The 16,748-nt window shown below is 37.5% G+C and overlaps 1 protein-coding gene across 5 annotated transcripts in view; it reads right to left on the reverse strand.

The window, feature by feature from the left end:
- The window catches only part of HAPLN1 (hyaluronan and proteoglycan link protein 1), a 72,042-nt gene that overhangs the window by 27,000 nt on the left and 28,294 nt on the right, over positions 1–16,748 (reverse strand). For 2 of the 5 annotated variants that reach the window (XM_030847148.3, XM_060295983.2), the window contains exon 2: positions 6,888–7,013. In XM_030847148.3, coding sequence (XP_030703008.1) covers positions 6,888–6,987 — 100 coding nt within the window. In that variant the 5' untranslated portion in view covers positions 6,988–7,013. Of the gene's footprint in view, positions 1–6,887; positions 7,014–7,559; positions 7,696–7,947; positions 8,071–16,748 lie in introns of those variants that run through there. The other 3 variants (XM_060295980.2, XM_060295982.2, XM_060295981.2) reach the window with 3 other exon arrangements.

The following is a 16,748-nucleotide window of genomic DNA, read 5'->3' on the forward strand; positions in this document are numbered from 1 at the left end:
CAGGATGGAACAGAGAACGCAATGGCTGTTAGTGTGAATTTGTTGCTACCTGAAAATATTATTAAATATAGGTTTTTATACCTGGAAATATTCTAAAATTCATTGTTTTAATAGATGCATTATAGAATAACATAGAATTCAGCATTTTAGGCTACCCTACAACAAGTTTAGAAATATTCTTAAGGTGTATTTTATGGGTTTAAAAAGTGAGTATGAATACAAAATTCTAAATAGTAGGATATTTTTGTTTGGTAACTAATTATTCTTTTCTTCATATTTCAACCTCTATATAACACTTATTTTATTGTTTTTTGTCATCTTTGTCGCCCTGATAATATTGTCATTAAACTCACTGAGGAGATGGTTTGTTCTTCCGTAGAGAATAACTCAGTATTTTGCACAAAGAAGGCCAATGTTTAGCAAATGCCCGAATGAGTAGATTATTTCAAAAGGACACACAAATGCACAGAAGACTGGGCAATGGGCTAGCAAATGCGAAGTTGCATTTCATTCCTTGCTTTTTCTATTTATAACCGTTGTGTATGTGTGTATAAATGTATAAACTATATGTGTGTGTGTGTACCTAGTGTACCAACTATATAGTTGAGGAAAATTATTGCCATGCTTGACTTATACCTATAATTTAAAGAAACTGCTTTATTGAATGGCAGTTATCACAGTTAGTAGTTCTATATTCATAGTAATGTCTGCCTTTCACTAGACCATAAGCTTGATGAAGACAAAGACTGTGAGTTTTGGTCATCATTCTATTCCCAATGCCTATTAAGGTGCTTACTGTAGATGACACATTTGTGCCCCCCTCCCAAATTCATATGTTGAAACCTGATTCCCAATGTGATGATATTTGGAGGTGTGGCCTTTGGAGGTGATTAGGTTATGAGGGTGGAGCCCTCATGAATGGAATTAGTGCCCTTATATAAGGGACCCAGGAGCGGTCCCTTGTCCCCTTCTGCCATGTGAGGACACAGAGAAAAGACAGCCATCTCTGAACTAGGAAGCCAGCTCTCACCAGACACCAAATGTGCCAGCACCATGATCTGGGACTTCCCAGCCTCCAGAACTGTGAGAAATCAATTTCTATTGTTGATGAGCCACCCAGTCTATGGTATTCTGTTACAGCAGGCCAAATAAGTGTATATATGTATGCGTGCAGTATTTTTACATATGTATGTATATGCCTATATACATTTTCCTTCATCTCTTTTGGTTTCATTTATTGTATTTATATGGTGATATTCTTATTCCGATCAAATGATAAGGCTGTGTTTAAAGCAGTAGGTTCTTATTAGCATATTCGGTTTCACATCCTATAGTAAGTTAAGAAGAGATTTTAGAATTAGGATGTTGCTAATTTTTATAATTTCATGATGAAATTCTCTAATATTTTATAGCTCATAATTTCTAGATAGTATTATTAACAGTGTATGCATTTAGCCAAATGCAATTTGGAAAATATAGTTGATATTCATGGATTTTGCATTTGTAGCTGTAGATAGTGTACTCTGCCTCGAAAAGAAAAAATAAATTATAATTTAACTTTTAGTAAACAGACTCATGGAGTCTGAGTCCAGACAAGTTTTAAGTGGAAGAGAGAATGCTTATCTAGCTCTCCCATTAAACTTTTGTTCTGTAGATGGTTTATGATCATCCATTATTAAAATCACTTCACTCCTTTTGATCCTCTCTGCACCACCAGATCCCAACTCTGCAGATATTACATAAGGAACACGATAGCATTGCAGTGACCAAATGTAAATCAAATACTCTTCAAAGCTTCGTGCACACATTAGGAGGATTGCTGCATCCTGCCTCTGGTGGATTCTCCTGGATTGTAAGACGCTATGTGCAGTGTGGGAGCAATAAAAAATGACCAAACAAAAATTGCTATCGAAACTCAGAATCCTCTTCCTTATCTGCTGCCTCTCATCGTACAAACTGTAAAGTTTCCTGAGATTTGGAAAGACTGACTAGGACTTGATTAGGAAAAGTTCCTAGATTTTGGCCCTGAATTTATTTAACAAATGTATTGATTACCTATACTATGTGCCCAGTATTAGTTTAGGTGACTGGGATACATCAGACAAAGATCCCTGCCCTCGTGGAGCTGATATATGTTCTTGTGGCAGAGATGGACACAAACAATTGCATAAAAATAAGTAAAGTAGATATCCAGGACTACAGAGAAAAGGAAAAGAAGATCAGAGGTAGATAGGGATGCCAGAGGTGGGGAAGAGCACAGTAGTCAGGGTGCATTCATTAAGAAGGTGAGGGCTTCCCTGGTGGCGCAGTGGTTGAGAGTCCGCCTGCCAATGCAGGGGATGCGGGTTCGTGCCCCAGTCCGGGAAGATCCCACATGCCGCGGAGCGGCTGGGCCCATGAGCCATGGCTGCTGAGCCTGCGCGTCTGGAGCCTGTGCTTCACAACAGGAGAGGCCACAACAGTGAGAGGCCCGCGTACCGCAAAAAAAAAAAAAAAAAGAAGGTGAAAAATGATCCCAGATTTGAAGAAGGGGGTTAGCCAAGAGAAACTTCTCATCAGCCATGCAGCCTGGGCCAAGCAACATTTAAGTGCTGGGTCTTGATTTCCTCATTTATACAATGGCGTATTGATCTCAATGATCTATATTAAAGTCCTTTTAAGTTCTTAAATTCTGTAAACTATGATTTACTTTATGCCAACATTACACAATGAAAGCAGTGATCTATTAACGTACATTAGGCCTACACGATGTAGGCCCACACGATGTGTGTTGCTAAATGCCATGGATGCCACAGGACTTGAGAAGTGCTCATTACAAGAGTGGTAATTTAGACGTGTCTCATCGCACTCATTCATGTATTCAGCACATATATTAAGTGCCTAGTATGTGCCAGGCACTACTGTATAGCTGGAGTGTTACAAAGCTGACAGTCTGATGCTAAGCTAGGATGGAAGAGTGGTTTGGGGCACAAGAAGGGGGAACCAACCACATTGAGTGGAGAGTGTCTACTTCTGCGAGGGATTCTAGATCTCCATTATTTTTGCCACCCACAGAGATGAACTTCTGACAACTCTTTCTTTAAAAAAATCTAATTGCTTTATCTTTTGAGAAAAGTGACCGTAAGTTTTACTTATTATAAAGAAGGGAACTGTTTTCATCTCTTAAGATTTCCTCTTATTATTCTTTTTAAAAATTTAATGTAGCTTATTTGTGTTCACCTACTAAGTATATTAAGGGGAATATTACTTAAGTTTGGAAAGCTTCATTTTCTACACGGAAAGTAAAAGTGATCAGATAATGTTTAATACCATTGGAGAAATTTAAAACTGGAATTAAGGAGGGCAAAGAAGGCAATTTATAAAATGTTTACTTCATTAGAACTAAGGTGATGATATGGTTCTGCTAGCAAATGAATTTGAAAAGCATGACCTTTTCCCACCAGTATTTGTGCTCCTTTTTCTATTTAAAAATCAGTTTTCCGTGACAGTGAAGAAATAATCAACATGGCGATAACAACCATCATCTACTGGTGCTTATTGTGTTCTGGGTACGAAGCACTTTTCCATATATTATCTAATTTAATTCTCACAAAGCTTTATAGAATAACAGTGATTATACCCAATGCTATACATCAGATAACTGAGACTTGAAGAGATTAAGTAAACTGCCCAAGGTCTAAAGCCAGTAACTGGGATTAGGGGAAAAACTCCTGAACTTGTCATCAGAAGACCTGCACTTGGAATGCCAGAGGCAGGAAACACTGGATCGCTGACATGGATAAGATCAGGCGGTTACGTATTCAGTATAACTATAATTGTTTTGCAGCTATTTTGGTTAATAGGCAAATGGTCATAAAATTTCTCTGCTGTCCATATAAATGTCTTCGTAAAAGTTGTATTTTACAAAGTATATTCATCATCTGTGAACTTCTACTGGTAATTGAAAGTCTACAAAGAGTGTTTTTAGAACAGATCCAAATATTTTAAAAATTGTGCTTTTGTGTGATTTAGTACTCCATATAAAATTCTTCCTAATGAACTCAAGTTTCAAAGGATTGAGCAGTTGTTTGACTAGGCACCTCATGAAATGAGGAGTATAATCCGTTAGTTGAGATTGTTATAGAGACAATGTCAACAGCAGTTATCTCTTCTTGTAGAAGTATTTGAGGAAATTACTATCCCCCACACTGCGAACAGTATATGATATAGAAGCTGATATTTTGATTGCAAAGTTTTAGCAGACTCCATGGACAAGTGTAGTTTACTTTCTTATATAATCAAGTTGATTCAATAAAAAAATTAAAGGAAGTGAATTAGTACAAGTGCAATTTTATCTAAAGCTTTTCAGTAGAAACACTTTGCCCAGGAATCTATACTTGCCATTTTTTCCTCTGGTATTCTGACTTTTTTTTTTTAAGCCAGATTAAAAAATTTTTTTTGCCTATATCTCTATAGAGTCTCCCACAACTAGATAAGGAGGAAGCCTTCAGAAAAAATAATTAGGTAACTCTTATGCATAAGAGTTAAGAACGTGCTAACAAAGTGTTCAGCATCTTTATCAAGGCAGCCAAGGAGAATTTGAGGATTATGTGCATTATTCCCCTGGTATTATTTAAGCCTGGGAAACTTGAGGTACAAAAATGAAAAGTTAATTACAAATGAGAGGTAGAAAAGGTGTTTTTGTAGTAACACGAATTTTGAATAATTTTCTGTCACTGAGAGAAGCTCATACTGCTTATCAGTACAATTTGGGAATTTGAGATTCAGATTACTAATTTAATCATTTGATTGCAAAATTCTTATAAAATTTTATGAAGCCTTCAGCTCCCTTAAATTCCTTCTGGGCCATGTTTTTGTTTTGTTTTTGGAGGGCTGTGTTTGATAAATAAAAGTTTTAAATATGAGAAAATAATCCAGTATGTAAGTAATGAAGGTTATCTGCTTTAATGATTATCTGCTGTGCTATGGGTTTATTTTTGTGTTATAAAAGGCAACTGAAATTATGGCAGGCCATTTGGAAGTGTTTCTCTGAAGGGCTGAGAACATGAAAGTTCAATCTGAATGCTATAATAAAGTAAAAAGAAAACTTTTTGTTGGATAAAAACTAATGAGAACAGGTATTTGGAGCGATTTTTTAAAAAATTTCAACTATGGACATAGCATCATAATATTGACCCAAATCACATTTCAGTGTTAATTTCCATAAGCAAAATGTAGGCCTTGTAGTTGGTTTTTTTTTTTTTTTTTGTAGTTTTATTACTTGAAAGCTCAGAGCAACTTTCTAAGAACATGAATTTACAATTAAAATGAAGTGGACTAGCAAGTCATTTTTTTAAAAATTGGATAGTGTAGGCAAATAATCTGGATAATTCTGATACCTTGTGTCAGCAATTCCTTTGCACTAAATTTCAACAGAGTATATGAGAATGGAAAGACTGGAGCAACAGAAGTTTTCCTTGCTGAGAAAACTTGAGTCTGACTTACAGGCTTCCTTCAGGAGTAACTTTTAAAATGTTAATATAGTTTTAAAATAATATTTTTATACTCTGCATGAAATTAGACTAAATGATTTATACATCAATAACAGGTATCTAGTCTAGTAATGGCTTGAAACCATTGCTAAAGGTTAATCCTCCATTGGATTTAAAACTTCTGTGACTTGATGTTAAAAGGATGTTCTCCCTCATCAGAAATCTCTATGTGTAAATATCTTAAGTCTCTGGGAAACAGCTTTGATTCTACTATATATAGTAAAGGAAACAGCTGAGTCAGCAGCTTGCATAGTAAAACTTATGATTATGTAATTCCTTTTTATGGTCCAACAGTGAAAATCGTAAAGCTGTTAGAAACAAAGAGAACTGAAAGAGAAATGCCTAAAATAGCTAGACATTGTCAAATTCAGAATTCTATCTGGGTAGTTGTAATACATGCAGGAAAATACTTCCAGCCAGACCTACACTATCATTTGACCTTCACAAGTCATACTTTTCAACAGTGGATGCGATTTCCTGAGACTACACTTTTGACCTTGAAGCTATAACTTGATGTTTTATGTCTCTTAGCAAACTTATAATGCCTCTGGTCCCCAAACTGAGTTCATCTAAAATTCATACCATCATATGTTTAAACTGTTAAATCCTGTAATTCTTATTTTAATTATTCAGCATACAAGGGCAAAGAGAGAAGCTCCAGCTCCTTTAGAATTATATTTTTCTTATTGCATTGAAATGCAACATTGAAAGCTAAGTCTCATTGAAAGCTAAGTCTCTTAGCTTTCTTAACGCAGGATGTCCCTCATCTGAAGCTGGGGCTGAGGAAATAGCTGCATTGTACTGCAGCCTCAAATCCTGCTACAGCTCCCAGGCTTAGGATTCAGCTGAGCTGAAAAGAAATATGCAGGGCAATACATTGGTCTATGGGAACTAAAGCTTTACCAAAGGAGCTTTTAATAGGGTAAGTTACTCTTTCCTGAACCTTAGCTTGTCTGACTTTCATTTTCATGTTTTTCTTAATGATGATTCTAACAAAATGACCTTACATCTTAAGTTTTACTTCCTATTTCTCCCCCCGCCCACCCCGCTTTTGCCTTGCCTCTAAATAAACTTTCTACCCTCCATTCTACTTAGAAGATAGCAACTGAAAAGCCTTGAACAATTGCATCAACTCCCTGCAGCTGGACATTCTTAAGCCAATGCACTTTAATTGTCCCCCGATTCTTAACTCTACTGTAATGAAATAGCATTCAAAAGCCAGGGAGCATGTTCACCAATTCGCTGAAAGGAAAAGTCAATGCAGCAGAACTAAAATTAAGAAACACTAACCAAGCATCTCAACTCTAAGTAACTTGAAATGATTTGACTTTTATAAGAGAAGCTGTGTTTTCTTACCTTGGATGTGAATAACTCTGTCATGATCTACAGTATAGTTGTCTGAATGATGATCGGCCCAGCAGACTGAAATCAGCACCAGAAGAAGTAGACTATTCATCTTTGTAGCCCAAAGAATCTTCTTCACTGTGAAAGCATCACATACAAAGAGGCTTGTGAGATTTGCAACCCTTTGGAGTGTTGCGCTGCACAACTTATTACTGCCTTATCATCATAGAATGGGTCTGTAAAAATATTTAACCCGATGTGCTCAGAAAGTTACTGTAGCTGTCTTTGGGAGCTGAAGACTGCAGCTTTGAACAATTCCAATTTCTCTTATGTAGCCAGAGTCCAAACAGTGTTTAACTCTATCTTTGCAGAATTGTAAATCTAGAAATTTATTTAGAACAGTATAGTTTCGATGTAGAGAGTTATAGCAAGTTACAAAAAGACGTGGCAAGGATATAAACAGACTTTTCAAAAACATTTAAACCTCTGAATTTGAAGTATAAGTTAATAACAGTTTGATACAGCTACATATGAATATTTGTCATCAGGTTTAATTCGGAACTGAATCCATTCATTTTACATATGGCTTCCTAAGCAGGTTAGATTTGCTTGTTCTAAATAGAAAAGAGGACACACACAAAAATGCCTGATTAAACAGAAGCAGCACATTTGTTACAGACTCACCATCTTAAACACTGCTTGGGTCTATGGTGAATAGTTGAAAATTATAGACAAACTAGGTTAGAGTTGTGCATGCTACCAGTGCAGTCATCCTGATTGATTTTTCATTCATTTCTACCTAAAATGCTGACGCATCAACTTGGAGTGCCAGGTAGGGTCTCTGCAGTCAGCAGAGCCACGGCTGCAGGGACCGTTCCTGCCAGCCTCCCAGGGCAATTAAGCAAATAAAGAGCTGAAATAGACAGCCAGGCGCAGCTCTAGTCCTGAGTGAAAGAGGCTGAGCCATCGCCTGGCTGTCCTTTATTGCAAGACCGATTTGACAAAAAGGGACACAATCCCCCCAAAACTACGTCATTCTAAGGACCAAAAAGGGATTCCAAATAATACAAACCAGACGACCTCTGCAGTATTTGCCAGGCAAGATTTTCAGTGTAGTTCCTCTTTTAATGTGGAAGCTGAGGCAGATATTAACAAGAGCTTTCTTTTTCTCTCATGCACACAGCAGCCTTAACAATACTTGGCTATTTTTGAGACTGAAATTGCACAGTAATGACTTCTCACACTAGTTTGTTTTTTCCAGGAAAGCCTGACTCCCTGGAATACTTATTAAAGAGCTCTGAGTCTGTTCCTGGAGGCCCTTGCAGGCCAGCCTCTTCTCCAGAGCCTAATGCGTTACTCACAGACGTCCCCCAAGTCTCTTGGGACAGCAGTACCTCTCTGCCTTCTCCCCTCTAAAAATCGGCATCGTTGTGATGCTTAAGGATTCAGTCTCTCATGTTTGCTTTAACCCTTTTCTTTTTCTTCATTATGTCACAGAAAGAAGATGGTGGATGAGCAAATTGAGAAACTTACTTTCCCAGGAAACTAAAACTGTCACCTGCAAAATTCTCTCCGATTTACTGATCTTGTTTTCAGGAGTTCACTTGCTTGCTCCTCTCAGGTTTTTTTGGGAAATGATTATTTTTTTGAAGCAACTGACTTTTTTCCATAGGAATACTGTTAACAAATATTACCTGTTTTCAGCCCCGAACTACACTTTGGGTGAACAGACATAATAGAGGTGACCTTTTGGAATTTGGAATATGATTGACACAGTTATAGACAGACACATAAGACAATGGGCCAACGGGTATATGAGGTGTCCTGTTCTCTTTGCTCACTACGGGAATCAGAGGAGAGGGGGAAATGTGGAAGAGAGGGTGTGAGAAAAACATACAATTTTGACTGGTAAAGGAGACATTCTAAGAAGGGTCAAGATGAGCAGAGGCAGAGAATTTGCTAGATTATCTCTCACATTAGGGTGGACATCTACAGTATAATTTATAGGGAGTTGTGTACTCTCCCCTAAACACACACACACACACACACACACACACACACAGAGTTATGCATCCTACCACAGAAGTCACCCTGATTTTTACTCATTTGTACCTAAAATATATCACACACAAATTTATCTACTTTAATTCCATATCATAGTATTAAAAATTATATCACTAAGGATTCATTCCATTGTGTCACAATATTAAGTATCCAACGACCCAATTTTAAAATGCAAACATCCTGGGGTGGGAGCAGTGCTGGAGATAAATAATAATAACAGCAGTTCCTTTTAATTGAATGTCTACTATGTGCCAAGTGCTCTGCTAAGCACTGTGCGTGTAATGGCTCATGCAGTCCTTATAATAATCCTGTGAGACAAATCTTTCCATTTTTTTCTGACACAGTTACCTTGTTGGAGGTCACACATCTAAGAAAGCGACAATGTTTGTATTTGCCTTAGGCAAAAGCAACACCTACTTTGAGTTGTGCTTATTTTTCTGAAAAAGAAAGTTATTTTGTTGCCTTTCTTATTTAGGCTCTTTTACTTGAACATAGGTGATATGAAAACTTTGACTTATGTTATATGTGAGTATGAACTTTTTTCCCAAGGCTTGCATATGAGAGTCAGATGGCACTTTTCGTGGCAAGGTCGTGCCCTGCCTTGTTTACAGCACCACTCTGGTACCATGAGCACTACCACGGTGGTTCACGTGTGGGCACACACACGTGCGTTCACACGTGCACCATCTTTAATTAAAATAGCTGAGGACATTACACATCCTCAGTGCAAATACCCCTACACGGGCATCAATGCAGTCCAGGTACGAGAAAGTGGAGATGGTCTCTGTTACCCTCCTGGTGGTATAACAACTGTCTCACCAAAAGACATGAAACTAGGAAAGCAAACCTCAGGGACACAATTTTCAGGTGTTTAAGCAAACTGCAAGTACACACGAGGTGCTGCACACTAGGTTGAGGTTCCTGAGGATGAGGGCTGTGCCCGCTGTCTGTGTGCTGGTCCTCAAAGGAGAAGGACACTGAACCCTGTTTATTTGCATTTGTAATGATGTCTTCTCTGAATATCCAGGTATTTTGGGTTAAAATTTTTCAGTTTTTGATAAGAGCAGAATTCAGGAAATTTGGGGGCTTCTATACAACCAGTTATTGCCAGCCTTGAATTAACAGTCTTAGTTCCCCTGCAGCTCACTGCTGGTCTCTTTCTACAGCCTATCAAACCTTGCCACCGTGATGCTGTAGACAGCTTCAAGATGAGTTCAAATTGAGATGTCTGTGTTCACAGTCACAGGCATGATAGTACTGTGATTTTACAGTTCTGCTTTGGTGACAACTGAACCACTATTCGGAAGCAAGATATCGGCCCAACCTGAAAGTCTAATAGTTTGATAGACACAAAGACATACAATACCAATAGTCTAATACCAAAGTGGCCGACTGCTATTTCTTAAACACCTACTGTGTTAAAATTATTGTATTGGGCAATGGGGAAATAAAACAAAGTGCAAGGCCTGTATGCTATTTTCTGTGTCTTGAGAGCTAATGCTCTCAAGTGGGCCCTCTGTATCCATGGGTTCTGCATCCTCGGAGTCAACCGATCTCAGAACAAAAATATTTGGGAAAAATATTGCAGAAAGTACCAAAAAAGCAAAACTTTAATTTCAAATATTTTCATAGCATTTACATCATATTAGTTATTGTAAGTAATCTAGAGATGATTTAAAGTATACAAGAGGATGTGCCTAGGTTATATGCAAATATATTAGGGACGTGAGCATTTTATTTTTTTTAATAAATTTATTTATTTTTTGGCTGCATTGGGTATTCGTTGCTGTGCGCAGGCTTTCTCTAGTTGCAGCGAGCAGGGGCTACTCTTCGTTGAGGTGTGCGGGCTTCTCATTGCGGTGGCTTCTCTTGCTGTGGAGCACGGGCTCTAGGTGCATGGGCTTCAGTAGTTGTGGTGCACGGGCTTAGTTGCTCCACAGCATGTAGGATCTTCCCGGACCAGGGCTCGAACCCATGTCCCCTGCATTGGCAGGCGGATTCTTAACCGCTGCGCCACCAGGGAAGCCCTTGAGCGTTTTGTATAAGGGACTTGAGCATCTGTGGGGTTTGGTATCCACAGGGCATCCTGGAAGCAATTCCCACAAGGACTCTGGGGACAACTGTACATGCTTGGTACTGTCCTTGAAGCTTCACCCATTTAATTGTTATTTCTCAGAACAGCTCAATTGAAGTATGTTAGTATACACATTTTACAGAGTGGTGAAGTCCGCATCATGTGAAGTGAGAAGCTGGGGATCTGGGCAGTCTGATGTGACCCCAGAGCCTGCACAATCCACCACCATCACTGGTGTCAGGTGTACCCTGAGGAATGCCATCAGCTCTCACAACTCTTCCAAGGCTTCACACAAGCTGGAGTGCTTCTCCTCCTTCTCTCACTGGGTTGTAGGCATAGCACTGATCACAGCACTGTTGGCACGAGACGTCTGTACATCCAAAGTTGGAATGCTTTCCTCACTGCACGCGCATCCTGTGTGCCAAGAGGAAGGGCGAATGGAAAACTGGACCTGGGAGAAACCAGGACTAAAGGAGCCAAGACTGAGGCGAGTTTTTACACTGTTTAAAGATCACGTGTGTAGTTACATAGAGGACAGGTGAAGAGTTGTTTTTCTTCTCCATTGAGGGCATAATTACATACACCAGGTTTCAATTCAGCACTTGAAATTTAGTTTACAGGTTATGAGAATCCATACAGAGGTTGCTAGAAGCTGAATGAGCAAACCATAGAATCTGATTGGACAGAATTATTTTAAAATAGACTGAACCTTCTCCTTCTTGATATCTTTCAAGTCTGATCTAGTTACAGGCAGAAGCTGGTCCATGATCAGTGGTGCAGTGAAATGAAAAAAAAACAAGGGACTGCAAAGTATACTTTTTCATTAGGTTAAATTAATTCAACTTTTAAAAACTGTTTTCTTTTTCTGACCATTCTTCTGTTAGAATGGCCTTTATTTCATGGAATTATAACTTTTAGACTTTTTAAAATTGTAGATTATTTTATACTTACTAAGCAATATATTTTTAATGACAATCTTATGCTGACTCATCACTTGTTTTGTTTTTATTGGTTGACTTTGTTTTCTGTTTTGACTCTGCAGGTGTGTAAAATCCAGGAGTCAGACCACTGACCCAAATGATGGCTAAAGAACTCAGACTACTGATGCATTTGAATTGTTCAGTGTGCGGAGGGACCCCTGGTGTTTACCTAAGCCCCAGGATTTACTGCACACAATGGGGCAGAATGCAGAACTGCTTGGAATATACCCAGTGATCAAAAGAGAAGCCATGAATGAAAAAAATCTGTGTTCAGTTATACAACAATAACTACCCTCAGGGAGTGAGTCTGTATAAACTCCAAGTGAACAAAACATCTGCCCTGTCATCTTGCATTGTTCTATGAAAGTGCAAACTACTGAAGAAGTAGAAGAGGATTTATGATGCCCTGAATTAGATGTCTAGCCACAGACATTGTGGTAACCTCCTTCTCAGGCCATGGTCAGTCTGCTGCTTCCTTGGCGTTATCCTTTAGCAACCTAAGAAGCTGGAAAAAGTCCTAGGTCAGGAGGAAGAAAACATGAGTTCTATACCAGGTCTCATAATCGACACATCAGGTCTCAAGTTTTTCACCTACAAAATACTAATAATTTTTTTCCCCAAGGTGAAAAGTGTTTTTGAAAAGTATAAAAACTATGCAGACTAAGGTATTGTTATCAAGCTGGCATGGCTCACCTCAAACCTGATCAGTTTTCATGGATAAATGTAAGAAAATAGCAAACTAAAGATATCTCCTTCTCAGAGGCAGGTGAGTTCTAAAAAGTTCACTATCTCTTGTATGTGGAATCTAAAAATGATACAAATGAACTTATATACCAAACAGACCCACAGACAGAAAAGAAACTTCTGGTTACCAAAGGGGAAAGGTGCGGGGGAGGGATAAATTAGGAGTTTGGGATTAATATATTAACATAACACACTACTATATATAAAATAGATAACCATCAAGGGCCTACTGTGTAGCACAGAGAACTCTACTCAATATTTTGTAATAAACTATTGGGGAAAAGAATCTATGTGTGTGTATATATATATATATATCTGAGTCACTTTGCTGTACACCTGAAACTAACACAACATTGTAAATCAACTATACTTCAATTAAAAAAAAAAGTTCACTATTTGAAATGAGTGCAGGAATCAAAATACAGAGGAGGGCCTGAAGCAGCAGTAGTAATACCAGGCAACTCATTAAAAAAGCGAATTCCCTGGGGCTACGACAGATCTCCTGAATCAGAAACTGAGGGTAGGACCCAGCTGGCAGTGTTTCACAAGCCCTGCCCCCTCCTCCAGGTGAGTCTGACGCAGGCTCAGATTGGAGAACCACGTGTCTAAGCCCTTAAGAATACCAGGCGTTCTTCATCTCGTGCTTGAGCTTCAGGGAGTCAAAGCTGAGTTACGAAAGGAAAGGATCACGCCAAGGACAAGGAAGCAACAGACTGACCATTTCTAGACTACGAGGTCACCAGGGTGTCCGGTAATGTTAAAACCTTAGAATAATTGAACATAGGGTCCTCACGACTCTCAAAATAAGCTGCATTTTAAATTTTATGACTTTTTTCCTTCCTCCTCCATACTTTGAAATCAGCCTATTTAATTTCCATTTTGCCCCTAAATTTTTCATTTCAAAGATGTTTTTTATCTTTTGCTTTTCTGCTTCTATTTCTCCATTTGTTACCTACAAATCTTACCCATCCACTGTAACTTCATTTTTTTCTCTTCTCTTTTCCCTGTATTTATTATATTTATTACATTATTTGATATTTGATGTGATCATATGATTTATCATCCAAACCAGGGCAGAGAGTGAACAGAAGAACTATTTATAACTGTATGGGAAACCAGTACCATGTAAATGGGGGCTATCCTAGGGAGATGGCCAATATGTTATGAGTGTGATGGAGGAAAGGCAGAATTTAGTTTCATTCTTTGCTTTGTCACTCCAGTTGTGTGACTCTTAAGAGAAGTAATTCAACTGCTTCAGGGTCAGATTTTTTTTTATCCATCAATTAGAATAGTTGATGACAAATGTCAAAGTCTTCCACACATTCTTTGTTGTTATTATTATTCAACTTTTTCTTAACGGAGATATCAGGCCCTCCATTCTACTTACATTGCATTTTAGGACTGTTCACCTCAAAAAACAAATTAATGGATTTTTAAAGGGATGACATCAATAATGCTTGTTTAAGTAGCATTTTGATTCACTTATTGCTTTTTGGCTGGTTATTCTTTGCCAGCTGTCTCTTGGAGGAATATTGATAGAGTTTGGGACAAACTCAGCAGCTCTTCACTTAATCAAATCACATTTGCTCCAGCCTCTCACTGACCCATCTGAACCTGCTTTAGATAATTCCTGAGACAGGGGTTAGACTTCTCCAAAACCAGCTTTATGAAAGGGTTCCACAGTGGTTTTGTTTGTTGATTGCTTTTCTAAAACAAACATGAAAAGCATATAGAAATAAAAGCACAAATTATATTTGGTGTTTATAGTGTTCAGTCCTGCAAGTTTTTATTGAATCCCTAGGGAGTATGGGGGAAAGCAGTGCATATACATACTAATAAGTACGGTGACTTATTTGGACTTTTCTTGTTTCTGAGTATCTAATAGCCTGGCATTGCTGAACGAATAAATGAATGAGGTATATACAGCAGGATTCTGACACTCCCAGGTTATAGACGATGTGAAACCCTAACCTTATAGTGATGCTTAAGAGCTGGGAACATTTCATTCAACGTTTATTTACATGCAATACCTTTGGTTGGAATTATATTGGAGAGTAGGCAGCATAAACTGTGCCTCTCCAATCTTGTGAGTTAATACCAGTGGACAGGTAGATGTCAAAGTCCACTCATAAAACAAGACGGAAAAAATATAAGTTGTAACTATAGTAATGCCTGCCCATTTACACGGGCAGTCAGTAAGACTGTCTTCCCAGGTCATGCCAAGGAAATTCCAGACTTCCTCTCATTATATTCCAATATTCTAGTTCTAATGCTAGTGGATAATTCACAATCTGTTGGAGGAAAAACTAGTATAAGATATGGGCAGGACTTAAGGTCTCAAAGCCCTGGAGTGTAGTGGACGTTGGTACAGTAGCTTGGGCATGTTCCTGTGAGCTGTCTGTCTGCCACCTGCAGGGTTCTCACATCTACTCAAAAGCCTTTCAGTTACATGAGATTTGTAGGTTTTTAGGGTTGGGGCATGTCTTCCATAATTAATCGTTTGTTTCTTAACCAGAGAGTTATTAGTAGAGGAGGTCAATAAATACATGTGAAGAAATACGTTTTGATGATAATGGTGAGATTAAAAGAAAATGAATCTTTTACCTTCCCTTCTGTTTACCTGTGGGGAACTTATCCTACATTCATTGCCCTAAAAAAAAAGATCATGATTTTACCATAGAACATTAAAAATTAGACCATAACTGATATGAATATTATATTGCTCTGCAATTAAAAATGCATCCTTCATAGAATGCAGAAAACATTCATTTTCTGTCATTACACATAAAATTTTCAAAAATCAAATCGCCTCACGAGCAATTCTTAAAAGGTGATTAAACCTGTTGGTGTATAAATTAGCAATGCTGTCACTTCCCAAGCTCACTCACAATTTCTTTTATAGTTTGATTGCTAAATGCTGCCATGCTAAATGGTGTCTTGGCATTATAATCATGATCAAATTATGGGAATAATAAGTCCACATGCTAGAGGTAATTTTGACTAAAATTTCGTTTCTGGACTAGAATAATCTCAAAAACCAAACAAGAAAAACTTGTACATATGTTGGCATTGTTCTGAAAAAAGTTTTTTTTACTCTAAAGCATATACTTGCTAGGCATACTTGTATAGGAAACACATCATTTTATAGATTCATTCTTCCTTGAGTCCATGATCAAAATTCTCAGTAGCATCAATACAAAGCATTATACTGAATAATATAAAATTAAATGTTAAAAATATTTTTCTTAATGTATAAAATCAAATGACTTACTGGCATTCTCAGTAGTACTAAGTGATTTTTGAATGCTGACAAGAAATTTGGCACTAAATTAAAAACTCTACAAAGGTAAGCATTCCCTAGTGAATTGCAATGCAAATAGAACTTAAACACAGGCATTTTAAAGAGATTGGAAGGCCCCTTTTAACCAATGATGTATAGTAAACACTTTTTCCTGAAGCACTGTAAAAGGATGAATACATATACACCTATATGAATATTAAGAGCTTAGATTGCTATCTCATTGTTTCCTAACATAATAAATCTAAAAACACAAAAGTGAATAAAATAAAACAACTTCCATTTTTATTAATCTTTTACATCATTTTAACACCATGGAAAATAACTCTCCTCTTTGTATTTTAATGTGCAAATATGAATAAGATGGTGTTAGGACTGCTTTTAAATGTAGGTTACATAAAAACAAGTTACTCTAGCTCATATTCACACAACTAAATGAATCCAAACCTCTTAGCTATAGACTTCACAATTTGAAACAATTTTTTTAAAACTAGAAGTAGAGTTTATACATATAGAAAACTGATCATAACATGAATTTCAACTAAATTGCTTTTTAAAGTTTCTAATTAAGCTAGCAAAACAGTATTTTAAGGCTCCATCTTGTTTAAAATGTTAGCATTTCTCATAAAGTTAAAAATTTCAACAGCTGTCAGTTAAACATTATATTAACACTAGATCTAAAAATACAACTGCAAATTATCTACAACACAGCT

The sequence above is a fragment of the Globicephala melas genome, chromosome 3 (genome assembly GCF_963455315.2).
Source record: "Globicephala melas chromosome 3, mGloMel1.2, whole genome shotgun sequence".
Lineage (NCBI taxonomy): Eukaryota > Metazoa > Chordata > Mammalia > Artiodactyla > Delphinidae > Globicephala > Globicephala melas.